Source organism: Hypanus sabinus, chromosome 10 (genome assembly GCF_030144855.1).
Source record: "Hypanus sabinus isolate sHypSab1 chromosome 10, sHypSab1.hap1, whole genome shotgun sequence".
In the NCBI taxonomy this organism is placed as follows: domain Eukaryota; kingdom Metazoa; phylum Chordata; class Chondrichthyes; order Myliobatiformes; family Dasyatidae; genus Hypanus; species Hypanus sabinus.
In genome coordinates, this window is record NC_082715.1 from 111,526,299 (window position 1) to 111,541,752 (window position 15,454).

At 40.0% G+C, this 15,454-nt stretch overlaps 1 protein-coding gene across 1 annotated transcript in view; it reads left to right on the forward strand.

Annotated features, from left to right (window-relative positions):
• LOC132401348 (dynein axonemal heavy chain 8-like) overlaps positions 1-15,454 on the forward strand; it is an 895,336-nt gene that overhangs the window by 664,052 nt on the left and 215,830 nt on the right. Inside the window, exons 59-60 of the mRNA XM_059983478.1 lie at positions 8,433-8,542; positions 11,386-11,549. Coding sequence (XP_059839461.1) covers positions 8,433-8,542; positions 11,386-11,549 — 274 coding nt within the window. The remainder of the gene's footprint in view (positions 1-8,432; positions 8,543-11,385; positions 11,550-15,454) is intronic.

Below are 15,454 nucleotides of genomic sequence, written 5' to 3' on the forward strand. Positions count from 1 at the left end.
ATGCTGAAGTAAGACTCACAGGTCTATAATTCCCAGGGTTAACCCTACTCCTTTTTTTGAACAAAGCAATAACATCTGTGACCCTCTAATTATCTGGTACTATAGCTGTAGCCAGTGAAGATGCAAAGGTCATCACCAATTCTTTTCCCTTCACATCCCATACTAACCTGGGGAGTATCTCACCTGGCCCCAGGGACTTATCTATCCTAATGTTTTTTAGAAGTTTCAGCACATCCTCTTTCTTAACATCTACATGGTTTAGCATATCAGCCTGATTCACGCTGTCCTCACAGACATCAAGGTCCCTCTCACTGGTGAATCATGAAGCAAAGGACCTCCGCTACCTCCTCTGGCTCCAGGCACATGTTCCCCAAACAGTCCTGCCCTCACACTAGTCATCTTCCTATCCTTCACATAATTTCTCTTAATCTTATTCACCAAGGCCTTCTCATGCCCCCTTCCAGCTCCCCTAAGTCCATTCTTCAACTCCTTCCTGGCAACCTTGTAACTCTCGGGAGCCCTGTCTGATCGTGCTTCCTCCTAACTAGATGTCATATGTCACCTGTCAACCATGATTCCTTCACCCTGCCTCAATGGAACAAACTTATCCAGACTCATAAGAATAAGTATGCATCTTGTGGAAAAGTATTAAAATGGGGGGGGGGGGGCAAATTATGAGAATATTATGTAGGAGAGTTAATTGGAAACAGCTGTTTTTTTGGCAAATCCACTTCTGAAATGTGGAGGATGTTTATTAACTGCATTGAGGCAATGTTCCATGTATGTTCCTATAAGGTGGAAGGACAAGGATAGCTAGGTAAGAGAATCTAGAATGACAACAAGGCAAAAGAAACTAAGCTCAAACAGAGCCCATGAGAATTATAAAGGAGCTAGAAAGGAATTAGGAGGGGCCATAAAATATTCTAGGCAAGTAGGATTAACAAAATTCCCAGGGTATTCTATACATATTTCATAGAGCAAGAGGATAACTAGGGAGACAATAGGACAACTTGAGGATAAACAAGAGAACAAGTGCTCAGAGGCAGAGGATGTTCAAAGTATGTATAGATTATACAACCTTGAGATTTGTCTCCTTACAGTCAACCAAAAAGCAAGAAACCTGAAAGAACCCAATTAAAAATGAAAGACCAACACCCAATGTGCAGAGAAAGAGAGGGGAAACTCAAAACACGCAAACAATAGAAGCAAGTAACAACATTATGAACCAAATTAAGCCCATAAACCAATATCCTGGAGCAGCCGGAGTAGGCCCAAAGCCTCTGTGTAATGTTCATTATATAGCAGGCAAATCACTGGAGAGCTCAGACACGAAGTGTGTAGCAGCCAGAGCAGTTTTATAGCTTCAGTGCCATGGAGAGAAGTGAATGTCGTGGGAAAGCAAGCAGAATTGGCCTGACCCTCGCCTCCGGTCCCGACATCTTGCCTTTCCAGTCTATCTGGGCTGGCGTTTTAAGTGGTCCAAATACTGGGTCATCCCTCACATTAGGATCTGGGCCCCACCACAGCAATACTTTCTTGGCCTAGACTTTGCTACCCAACCTGATCCCTTTCTTAACCTTTTCACATTGGCCTGGTGCTTAAATCAATCCAACTCGCACCTGGTTTAGGTGGCAGATATTGAAACTCCTCTGCCTCGACTCCTCTCCAAACTGCTCACTCCAACTGCATCCCTGACTCTGAAACCATCTCGAATGCATTCCATTCTGACTTTACAATGCACCAGCATGGCTCACCTTTCAAGTCAGCTTCTAAATTAGTACTTCTGAGTCATAGAGTCACAGAGCACTTCAGCACAGAAACAAACCTTTGGTCCATCTAGTGTTTGCTGAACTATTATTTCTGCCTTGACCATTGCTCTCCATACCCCCACCATCCATGTACTGATCCAAATATCTCTTAAATGTTGAAATCAAACCCATATCCACCTCACTTCCACTGGCAGCTTGTTCCACACTCTCAACACCCTCTGAGTGAAGAAATTCCCCTTCAGGTTCCCCTTAAATATTTCACCTTCAGTCCTTCATGTATGAGCTCTACTTCTAAATTTATCCAACCTCAGTGGAAAAAACCCTTCATAAATTTGTAAATCTCAATCAAGTCTCCCCTCATTCTTCTAAGCTCCAGGGAATAAAGTCCTAACCTTTTCAAGCTTGCTCTATAACTCATCCTCAAGTAACAGCAAAATACTTGTAAATTTTCTCTGCACATTTTCAATCTTCTCTTTTTCTTGTTGATAGATGACCGAACTGCACACAATTCTCCAAGTTAGGCCTCACCAGTGTCTTGTACAAATTCAACTAATTTCAAATAAGGCCAATCAATGTAGTGTCATCAGCAAACTTAGCAGATTCCAGCAGTAGGTGGTGACACAGTCATGGGTACACAGAACACAGAGAGTAAAGGAGGGGGCTTAGGACACAGCCCTGAGATGTACCTGTGTTGAGGGTCAGAGGGGCAAAGGTGAGGGAGCCCATTCTTACAACCTGCCAGTGATCTGTCAGGAAGACCAGGATCCAGCTACACAAGGCAGAGTGAAGGCCAAGGTCTCTGAGCTTCTTGTTGAGCCTGGAGGGAATTATGGTGTTGAATGCTGAACTGTAGCCCAAGAACAGCATTCTCACATAAGCACCCCTCTTCCCCAGATGCGTAAGGACGGTGTGAAGAGCTGTGGCTATTGCGTCATCTTTCAATTGGTTGTGTCAGTAGGCAAATTGTAGGTGGTTCAGTGTGGGTGGCAGCATGCTGCAGATGTAGTCCTTGACCAGCCTCTCAAAGTACTTGCTTATTATTGAGGTGAGTGCGACAGGATGCCAGCCATTCAGACATATTACCTTGGGTACCCGCCCTGGGATGCCATCTGTTCCCAAAGCCTCGCGACTGTCCACTCACTGGAAACATCTGCCTGCTTCAGCCTCAGAGATGACCAAGCTGCAGGTCACATCAGCTTCTCTCCTTGGGCTCATTCATGTTGGCAACATTGAATTGAGCGTTAAAAAAAGGGAAAGATTTAGCTTATCTGTGAGAGAGGCTGTGATGTTGGAAACTCCACTACGTTTAGCTTTGAAGTGTGTGATGGTGTGCAGACCTTGCCATAAGTGTATTGTTGGTGGAGAGTTGAGTGTGGATCTTGTCCCTTTATTGTTATTTCACTGCCTTGGTGACTTTGCGCAGATTGTCGCTACATTTCTTAAGTTCCTGCTGGTCACTGGCAATGTAAGCTCTGTGTATCACGTGGTAAGTGCTACTTACATGGAACTGTTGATCCAAGGTTTCTGGTTGGATAAACCCTAACCGATTTCTGGGAGCCAACGTCCTTGATGCACTTCCGGATAAAACTCATGACCCCTTCCATGAACTCTGAGACATCCTCATCATGAAAGACATTCCAGTCGATCTCATCAAAGCAGTCCTGTAGCATGGAGGACCAGCAGTGGACGGCTTTAACTATGGCTGCCTCTTGTTTCAGCTTCTGCCTGTACCTCGGCAGCAAGATGGAGGAGTGATCTGAATTTCTAAAAGCTGTAGAAAGGAGCACTTTGTAAGCGTTGTGGAAGAGAGAGTAGCAGTGGTCGAGAATGCTATCTCCCCGTGTGCTCACCTAGATTTGTTGGCAAAACTTCAGAGAGACTTTAGACAGCGACGCTCTATTAAAGTCACTGGCGATGATGAAGGCAACCTCTGGGTGTGCGGTCTCCAGGGTGCTGATGGTCCTTGAGAGCCAGGTCAGTGTCAGCCTGCAGTGGAATATACACAGCTGTGAGTGACTGCAAGAGGAGGACTAGTGAGAGAGGCCTCCAAGAGACCTGTGACAACTCTGGTGGAGTTACAGACTTCAGTGCCTGAAATGATAAGAGTAAGCACATACAACAACTGTTTTCCTGCAGTTTCACCAGTCACAGCTTTATGTGAGTGTGGCAACAAGAAAGCCACTGTTTGGGGGGAAAATCTCCTATGAAATCTCATCTAGAGTTTGCCAGAAAGCATGTGGGAGACTCTTGAGTCAGCTGAAAGAAGATTCTATGTTCTGATGAAACCAAAATTGAGCTTTTTGGCCATCAGACTTAACACTGTGTTTGGCGTAAGCCAGATACTGAACATCATCAGAAACACCATCCCTACCTTGAAGGATAGTGATGGCTGCAACATGCAGTGTGGATGCTTCACTGCAGCAGGCCCTGGGAGGCTTATGAAGGTAGAGAGTAAAGTGAATGCAGACTGCAAGAGAACTGTGACTTGGGAGAAGATTTGTTTTCCAGCAAGACAATGACACCAAGCATAAAGCCAAAGCTACACAGGAATGGCTTATAGATAACAAATATAATGTCCTGGAGTGACCAAGTCAGAGCCCAGACCTCAATCAAATTAAGAATTTGTGGCTAGACTTGAAAAGGACTGTTCACTCACAATCCCCATGCAATCTGACAGAGCTTGAGCAATTTTGTAAAGAAGAATTGGAAAAATTGCAATGTCCAAATGTGCAAAACTCATGGAGACCTTTCCACACAGACTCGGGCCTGTAATTGTTGCTAAACATGCATCTACTGAAAACTGACTTGAACGGGATGAATACTTCAATCAATCAATTATTTTGTGTTTTATATTTGTAATTATTTTAGATCACTTTGTAGAGATCTGTTTTCACATTGACACAGAGTATCAAAATCAGTGTCAAAAAAGCCAAATTAAATCCATTGTGACTCAATAATGTAAAGCAAAAAAACATGAAAACTTCCAAGGGGGGGGGTGAATACTTTTTATAGGCACTGTATATTATAGACCACCAAATAGTCAGTGAGATTTAGAAGAGAGATAGTTGACAGTTGCAAAAAAATAAGCTTGTTGTAGGTGATTTTAACTTTCCAAGTGTTGACTGGGACTCTCATAACATATCAGGATTAGGATAGAGTTGGTCAAGTGTGTTCAGGAAAGTTTCCTTCATCAACATGTAGAGGTCTCAACTAGCGAGAGACCTATTCAATCCCAATTTGAGATTCCAAGTGGATCTTCTATTAGGGAACAAGACAGAAGTGTGTATAAGGGTACAATCTGGATCTAGTTCCATTAGTTTCAAGAGGTCTGGGTATAGGTCTGGTCCTTGGGTTTGAGATTCTGAATTAGAGAAGCACCAATTTTGATGGCATTCGTTCTCTGCAATTACATTTATTATTACCATTAAAAGGATCTTTCTGTTCATTTCATAAGAAGAACTTATCGCTCCAGTTCTCAGATCACTACACTGGCTTCCTGTACTTCAGGGGATTGATTTTAAAATTGGTTTATAAAGCACTGAATGATCCAGGGTGGAAATACAAATCTGATCTCTTGCTGCATTATCAAATCAAGTCAAATCACTTTTCATTGTCATCTCAACCATAACTGCTGGTACAGTACACAGTAAAAATGAGACAACAATTTTTAAGGACCATGGTGCTATGTGAAACAGTACAAAAACTACACTGAACTACGTAAAAACAACACAGAAAAAAACTGCACTAGTCTACAGACCTACCCAGTACTGCATAAAGTGCACAAAACAGTGCAGGCATTACAATAAATGATAAACAAGACAATAGGCACAGTAGAGGGCAGTAAGTTGGTGTCAGTCCAGTCTCTGGGTATTGAGGAGTCTGATAGCTTGGGGGAAGAAACTGTTACCTAGTCTGGTTGTGAGAGCCTGAATGCTTCGGTGCCTTTTCCCAGATAGCAGGAGGGAGACGAGTTTGTATGAGGGGTGCGTGGGGTCCTTCATAATGCTGTTTGCTTTGCAGATGCAGCGTGTAGTGTAAATGTCTGTAATGGCAGGAAGAGAGACCCTGATAATCTTCTCAGCTGACCTCACTATCCGCTGCAGGGTCTTGCGATCCGAAATGGTGCAATTTCCGAACCAGGCAGTGATGCAGCTGCTCAGGATGCTCTCAATACAACCCCTGTAGAATGTGATGAGGATGCAGGGTTAGGAGATGGACTTTCCTCAGCCTTCACAGAAAGTAAAGACTCTTCTGGGCTTTCTGCTATAGAGCTGGTGTTGAGGGACCAGGTGAGATTATCCGCCAGGTGAACACCAAGAAATTTGGTGCTCTTAACGATCTCTACGGAGAAGCCATCAATGTTCAGCGGAGAGCAGTCGCTCTATGCCCTCCTGAAGTCAACAACCATCTCTTTTGTTTTGTTCACATTCAGAGACAAGTTGTTGGCTCTGCACCAGTATGTCAGCCGCTGCACCTCCTCTTTGTATGCTGACTCATCGTTCTTGCTGATGAAACCCACCACGGTCGTGTCATTGGTGAACTTTATGTACCTTCCTGAGCTCTCAAGCCATCTAGGGCAAGACTGCTTACCGTCACCAGGGTGAAAACTAAACATGGTGAAGCAGCTTTTAGTTGCTCTGCTCCACCTCCCAGAAGATGTGAAGTCTGCCCCAACTTTAAGCTCTTTTAAATTGAGGCTTAAAACTTTTCTTTTTGCTGTAGCTTTTAACTTGAATCTCCTAACTGTAACTTCTATTTATGATATCTATTTTTGTGTGATTTTGGTCTGTGTACATTGTCTGAAATTTAAAATTCGATTTTTTTATATCTTGTTTTGTAAAAAGCACTTTGACTGTCTTGTGTTTGAAAAGTGCTATACAAATAAACTTGCTTGCTCGTATATAAAGCAAAGGATTCTAAATCCTTTGATTTAGAAAGGATTCTAAATTCTAAATCCTGTTGAAAACTCCTTTGGTCCCTGTGTAAAAAAAATAAGTGCTATCTTGCTACTGTCCTCTGATCTATTTCTATCAAAGTTATGATAGGAATAAACAATATGATAGGAAAATATATTGCTATCGAAATTAATGATATTACCACCCTTTGCAAAGTTTTCATATTCACCTGGTGCCTGTTCAATGGTCCCAGTTTGAAACTCAACATGATGGGTACCAATGTTCCGCTAGTAGCTTGCACTGTTGCAGAAGCATGCTTAAAGTTTCACACTATTGCAATTCTGTAGAGCAGGTAAGTCTATGAAGGATCTTCCCTGCTCAACACAGTTCAATCTTGTAAATGTTCATTTTCATGCCAATTAGTGGTGTCTTAATAACTGCGTTAAGATCAGTAACAAACATTAAGGAGTAACTATTTATTTATAAAGGCCAATACCTCATTTAAATTATGTACATGTGGGGTCACCCATTCCTTGAGAGAAATTTATCTAACTAAACACCACATGATAATGTGGAGGAACATAATCTGATGTCACCCAGTGAGATACAGTATATTCATTTTTAAAAATAAATGAAAGTAAAATAAATTTTACTTTATGTAGCCATTTTTCTCTCTACATATCACCTCCCAGGCACTTCCTTCACTCTTCCTTCCCACACAAGGTTCCATCTGCCCAACAATCCCTCGCTTGAATGTACCTATCACTTCTATCTCCTTGTCAGATCTGGCAAGTGACTTGGTGATTAACTGGGATACTACCTGGATTAAAGAGTCAGTCTTGGGAAGAAAGGTTAAGCAAACTAGGGTTTTTCTCTGTGGAGTGATGAGAGATGACTTGATAAAGGTATACAAGATGATAAGGCATCGTAAAGAGTGCACAGCCACTGGCTTTTTCCCCATGGCTGAAATAGCTAGTACAAGTGGCTTTTCAAGCTGATAGCAGAAATATATTGGGGTGGGGGGGGGGGATGTCAGAGGTATCTGTTCTTATATAGAGTGGTGAATGCATGGAATGAGTTGCCAGGGTTGATGATAGAGGCAGGTACATTTGAGTCATTTAAGAGACTTAGATATGCAGCTGGATGAAAGGAAAAAAAGAGGGGCTATGTAGGAGGGAAAGGTTGGATTTATCGTGAAATGGGTTAAAAGACTGGCACGACATCATGAGCCAAAAGGCTTGTGCTGTTCTACTGTATGGTCTACCTTCAGTGTTCCTACTGCACCCCTCTCCCTTACCACTTTAAATTAGCTACCTCTCCTTTGCACTCTTAATCTTGATTCAGGGTCTTGACCTTTTTGCCTCCATGGATGCTGCCTGACCTGCTAAATTTCTCCAGCAGCTTTTGTTATGTGCAGTCTCCCTTATGTTTCCACTGTATTTTCTGTTGCTATTATCCATTCAGCTACTATATGTCTATATAGAGAAATACACTGCATGTAGTTGCCCTCTTGACCATTTCGCTTGCTGTTGGGCTGCCTTTGGAGAACTTTGCATATACATTTCAGGAATCACCTACTCTTGCACATTTAATATCTGATTATTTATGCTGTATTCCCTGACATGTTGTTCTCCTCTCAAATCCATTATCTTTCACTCTGGACTGCATTTCATTTGATGCCCCCCAAAAGTCCAAAGAGTTGAAATATCTCTTAAATAATTATTAATGCAAACATCAACAATATAAATTCTTTATTGATCTTTTGCAGGAATTATTGGAAATGGATATTTTCACCCAGCCAGACGTTTCATACCTGAAGTCTGTAATTTGATATCAAAACTTGTTGTCTCTGGCAGGGTCCTTTGGCAGTGGACAAAGGTACTGATAATGTGAGAGATTGTTTTCTTGAAAATTGCATTGTTCATATTATTATCATTAAAATTCAAACTGGCATATCAGTTTCAATGCTAACAGAGGGAAAATAAACACTGAAATTACTTTATTGTAAAATACAACCATTTCAAAAAGAGAATTAATTATGGGAATGTCTGCCAAACTCTGTCAGAATGAAGAGCTGGATGACTAGGTTTAAAAAAGAATTTTAAAACTGTCAGAAAGTGAAGATATCAAAGGTCAAGAATCCCAGAGAGTGAAAAAAGAAAACATAATATCTTTATTGTCCCTCCTATGATCTCAGGATGTCACAGACAGTTAAGTACACAGAAATACTTAATCTAATACTTTATTTTTAAACTTACTTTTTTCTTAGTTTTGCACTGGAGGGACGCATTCATCATACGTAAAAGTATAAGATAAAAAATAACATGCTACGTAACGGTGTTGAAGGTAGTCTCCATTGACTTTACTAGGTCTCTATATTTGGAGCTTTTTCTGTGAAAGCCAGTGTGTCAGGCTTATGAGAAATGAGACCTCTATGGTGTATGCCAGTATAGTTGGAAAATTTATTTTCATCTCCTGCTCAAACATGAAGAGAGATTTATCAGTTAACAAAGATTGAAAATGTAGTGCTTTTTCATGAGAGGTCAAAGAAATTTTTTAGATAAATTACTTTCAGTGCCATACAGGAAGGAAGAAACAGACTCCTTACCCTGTTTTACCCTTCTTTACCCTATTTTATTTGTGCCAGTCATTGAGTATCTGTGAATCCTAGTTTCCAACACTCGGCGCACTGCCAGTCTTTAAACAAAGATTTCAAAGACTGAGAAAGGTTTGATGTTGTAGACATGTCTACTTGTATGAGAGTCAAAAATTGAAGTCTCAATAATAAAATAATTCCAAAAACTCAAATAAACAATTTGACAGCTGCCTTTTCAAAGAGACCGGTGGTGTTTGAACATTTTCAGATGTAATAGAAAAAATATTCAGAATTAAAGTAGAAATTATTCAAGTACAAGAAAAGAATGGAACAAAGTTTATATGAAACATAAACATCAGAAAGGATTTATTCAGGTGAATCATTAGTTCCTGTTCAATAGATTCTCCATAATTTCATGATCATCAGATCAAAGCTGAGTAGGAGCAAGTACACAGGTTGTTCAAGGCAAGTGTCAAAAATATAAGAATACAAGGTCCTTAGTTCAAAGCAGTACATTCCATTTAAAAGTGGTGTTTCAATGAGTGGAAAATGGAAGGGATAGAAGATTTGCAGTAAAGCAGTACTGTATAGAGCTGATAGTATAGAGGTAAAAATTTCAGCGGAAGCAGAAAAGTATATATATGAATGCAGATAGTTTTGTCAATGTGGAAACAAGTGTTATTAAATCAAATTATGACACTCAGAAGCACAAGAAGTCTGTGCAGTTCAAAAAAGAACTAAGCAGTGATTCTACATGCCATGGCTTGTATAAATATATATTAAATACTTTGTTTCCAGTACCTTTCTTGGCAATGAATTCTAGAACCCTAGCACCCTCTAGGTGAAAAGAATTTTCCTTTTCGCGCTTCTAATCCTTTCAGCGATTACTTTAAATCAATGTCCTTGATTTTTAAACTCTCTGTAAAAGGAAAGAGATTTTTTCACCTTTACTTTATTAGGCCCCTTGCAATTTTATACACATCAATTAATTCTACCTTCAGCTCCAAAGAAAACAATCCTAGCTTTTCCAATTTTTCCTTACATACTTGGCCCAGGAGAACCCTACTGATGATAATCTTCCAAGCCACATAAAAATCTGCAACCATGGACTTCCATGCCACTATGTCATTTTTGCATTCAATTTCAAAGTTTTCCTTGGTTCCCATGGAATTACATTCTTTTGACCAGCTCCTGAAAAGCCTTGATAAAATACAGAAATTGTCCTCATTGGCTTCTTCAAAATATTCAAATAAGTTTGTCAGCTTGAATTAACAATAGGGTTTCAAGTAGGAAGACAATATGTACAATTAAATTGTATTTCAGGTGAGGAGCTGAAAACTCAGGACTTGTATTCCTTTATTAAAGAAAGATAAGTGCATATTGATAAGAAAATAGTAACATTTTGTTTGATACTTTGACCCACCAGGTCCAATGTTGTGAGTTTACCTGACTCCAACACAAAAATCAGGTAGTGTTTTCCAGATTCCAATCACCTTCTGGCTGAAAAAAAATTCTTCACCAGATTTCCTCTAACCTCTTACCCTTAAACTGTTCCCTCTGTTTTTAGATGCCTGTGCTATTGGGAAAAGTTTCCTATATCCCTCAATTCTGTTGTCCATGGAAAACAAACCCAACATACCCATCTTACCGCAGAATTTAAGCACTCCATCTCAGACATTTAGTGAATCTCCTTTGCACCCTCTCCTCTAACATCTGGTGAATCTCCTCTGCACCCTCACCCCTAACTTCATGCCTAAGTTCAGTACTTTTCATATGCTCAAAATGTGCTCATCTGTGTCTAGCAATTTAAAGATACTTTTTCTAAAGGAGATGTTCAGCATAGCTGAAGAAAATCCTGAGCACTATCACTCAAAAAACTACCACTTCATCCATAATTCAGTTAGTTCTTTTTTAAGAATTTCAATCTATAAATCTGATATTTGTCACATATAATGCTTATCATTCATTGGATGCTATAATTTAGTTGGAGCTTAATGAAAGATGACTGCTGAACTCAAATAATTTAGTAAGATTTTTTAAGATTACGTAATTATAGTTTCAGATGTCACCAAGAAGGACATTTTCTCATCTTGAAATTTGATTTGTTTTTGTTTCTCTCTCTCAGGTAAAAATGTTACCTACTCCAGCTAAATTTCATTACATCTTTAACCTGAGAGACCTATCCCGCATCTGGCAGGGAATGCTAACCATTAAATGTGAGGAATGTTGTGATGAAGAGACATTGCTGGCTTTGTTCAAACATGAATGCACCAGAGTAATTTCAGACAGGTAACTACAATGCTAAGAGAGAAATTAACACTGTTGCAGTTCTCTTGGGCAGGATGTATTGACAAAATTGCACCAGTCAATATGATGCAGACTCACTGCATAACAACATAAGAATGGGAGCAGAAATAAGCCATATTTAAGATAGTGTTAGATCAGAGCAAAGTGTTGATAATGTTTCCTGAAAAAGCAGTAACCATAGTAGTCTTTCAGAATTCATTGAAGGAAGATCAAAGCATTGCTAAGAAAGGGCATTGTACAAGCATAGTCCATTATGGTGTCCTAGAGTAATACTGCACACAGAGATAGCCCTTTGGCAAGCTATCCATGCCAACCAAGATGCCCATATAAGCTAGTCTCATTTGTCTTAATTTGGCCCATATATCTCTAAACCTTTTGTATTCATGTACCTGTCCAGGTGTATATGTTGAATGTTGCTATTGCATCTGCCATACCTGTCTGGCCGTTTGTTCCAAATATACACCACTCTTCATGTAAACAAGTTGCCCCTCACATCCCTTTTAAATAGTCCCATCTTACTTTAAGCCTATGCCCTGTAGTTTTGATTCTCTTTCCCTGGGGAGAAAAAAAGCCCTGTCTATACCCTCATGATTTTATACCATAAATTACCTTCAGTCTCTGAATAAAGTCGTAGCCTGCCCAATCTCTCCCTTGAATTCTTACAATCTTCTCATAAATCTTTCTAGCTTAATGATGTATTTCCTGTATCAGGGTAACCAAAACTGTATACAATTCTCCAGGTATGGCTTCACCAGCCTCTTGTACAATTGCAATATAATGTCCCAGCTCTGATACTCAGTGCCCTGACTGATAAAGGCCAGCATGCCAAACACTTCCTTCAACACCCTGTCTACCTGTGATGTCACTTTTAGAGAACACTGTAATTGCAGTCCTACATCCTTCTGTCCTACACTTCCTCAGACTCAAGTATTTATTGCAGAAGTCCTACCTTGGTTTGACTTCCAAAGATGCATCACCTCACACATATCTGGATTGAACACCATTTGCAGTTCCTCAACCATCTAGCTGATTAAGATATCATGTAAATGGCCGTCGTGTGTTCTCATCGCCTCAGGGGTACCGAGGGTAATAAATGGCCGTCGTGTGTTCTCATTGCCTCTGGGATACCGAGGTTAGTAAATGGCCGTCGTGTCTCCTCATCGACTCGCGTACCGAGGGTAGTAAATGGCCGTCGCGTGTTCTCATCGTTTCAGTGGTACCGAGGGATTTTCTTGGGATTTTCCATGACCTTGTTTGTTGGATCCATTTCTTGCCTTCTTTTTCCCTCCTTCTTGTGTGTACTCCTGCACATCTTGTATTCCTTGTAATGCTAAAGGCTATGCTACCATGTCATCCATATATTTATTTGTATTTATGGTATTTAAAAGGCCAAGACTGATTAGAAATTGTCAGCATGGTTTTGTGTATGACAAATCCAATCTCACAAATAGGATTTCTTTTGAAGAGGAGACCCATAATTTTCTATGTCTGAGTAGTTCATGTGCTTTTCTAGACACTATTCAAATACTGTCTACAACTCTACTTACTGCAGTCCCTGGAATGGAAGACTGGATACAGGAAATTGAGTATCACACTCTCTCTAGTTGGGACCTCGATATAATCATTAAGGAAACATTCGTGAACACATTTGACAAACTATCCTATCCAATTTTTTTTACAGTATGGGAGTCCCAATCAATATGTGGAAAGTTAAAAATCACCTATCAATAAACAATCTTATTTTTCTTGCAATGTATGATCATTTGGTTGATAAAGTTGTAAACTACATCAGCAAATCTGCAGATGACACTAAGATTGGGGCTGTAGTGGACAGTGAAGAAGGCTATCAAAGCTAGCAGTGGGATCTGGACTAACTGGAAAAATGGGCTGAAAAATGGTAGATGGAGTTTAATGTAGACAAATGTGAACTGTTACACTTTGGGAGGACAAACCAGAGTAGGACTTACACAGTGAATGGTAGGGCAATGAGGAGAAATGTAGAACAGATGGGAATAGAGTTTCATAATTCCTTGAAAGTGGCATCACAGATGGATAGTGTTGTAAAGAGAGGTTTTCGCACATTGGCTTTCATAAATCAGAGTATTGATTATAGGAGTTGAAATGTTAGTGAAGCCAAATTTGAAGTATTGTGTGCAGTTTTGTTCATCTACCTTCAGGAAAGATATCAATAAGATTGAAAGAATACAGAGAAAAATTACAAGGATACTGCAGTATTTGAGGATCTCAATTATAGGGAAGGGTTGAATAGATTAGGACTTTATTCCCTGCAGCATTGGAGAATAAGGGGACATTTGATAAATCTAATCAAAATTATGAGGGGTACAGATAAGGTAAATACAAGAAGGCTTTTTTCCACTGAGGTTGAGTGAGACCAGAACTAGAGGTCATAGGATGAGGGTAAAATTTGAAATATTTAAGGGGAACCTGAGGAGAAACCCCTTCATTCAGAGAGTTGGTGGGGTACTGGCATCCATACTGGACTCCGGGTTCGACTCCAGCTGGCTCCTTGCACACTTTCTATCCATGCAGGGTTGAGCATCAAGCTGGCAACAGACAAATGCTAAAGAAATGGCAAGGTTGCCACCCGATGCGCCACAAGTTTGGAGAGGAACAACAACAATCAGAGGGTGGTGCAAGCGTGGAGTAAGCTGCACTGGAAATGGTGGATGCAGTTTTGATTGCAACATTTTAAGAAAAGTCAGGATAAGTGCATTGATGGGAAGGGTATGGATGACTATGGTCCAGCTGTGAGCTAATGGGGTTAGAAAGAATAACAGTTTGGCACAGACTAGATGGACCGAAGGGCCTGTTTATGTGCTATACTGTACTGCTCTAAAACTCTATGAAATTCAGCTTATCAGTTGTCAAATGGTAATTTAGCATATTCCTGAGAACAAGTAACATGTTTATGGGGGAAACACTGAACTATGTGCCAAAAAAAAGTCAGCTTTTTCTAAAAGGTATCATAGAAATAATAGATTGAGTGACAATAAGATTTTATTGATCTAGGATTCTTATTCCTTCTTCATTATATTCTTATTTAAATTTTCTCAGTTTCTAGCCTATTCTTTGCTGCTCTCTGTACAAACACTACCATAGTTTGTAAAAGAATTTGATCAGCATAAATTTGTTGTTGCATCAGATTAGTGGGCCAGCTTCCATCATTCAAGACAATGGCCTGTTTGCCTATCTTAGGCTACGTCCACGCTAGACGATAATTTTGAAAACGCCGGTTTTGCGTAAGAACGACAGGCGTCCACACTAGACATTTTTTTTAAATACCTCTGTTCACATTAAAACGGATATTTGGGTGAATCTCCTCCTACTGGGCATGCGCAGGACACACAGAAAACAAGCGAAGAGGAAACAGTATACTTGGTGCACATTTGTCCAGTTACAGACTTGAAAAACTTAAAAAGAAATTGCCAAACGAAAGACTTGTTGTGCGTTTGTTCAGTTACAAACTAGAAAAACTTAAAAGGAAATTACCAGATGAAAGACTTGGTGCACGTTTGTCCAGAAACATTTCCTACAGCCATAGTCTCTTCACCAATGAGAGGGATGACAGCTACAACTAAATGCAATAAGTCTTGTTGCTGGGCAAAAGTGAAATATGCTGTTACCTCATTTGTTTGCCTTTACTTTTGCCATGTCTTTGTGTATTATTTTGCTGTATTTAACATGTGCAATAAAACGAGTTACTGGGCAAAAGTGACAATTGCATCTATTGAATGTCTGCACAAGCAATACATTAATAAAGCACATTGTTAAATGTATAAAACATGTCTTCATCAGTGTTATCTTGTATTTCCATACAATGTTACATTAGGCTGTTGCACATCTATTGTCAGATATTGTTGTGTTGG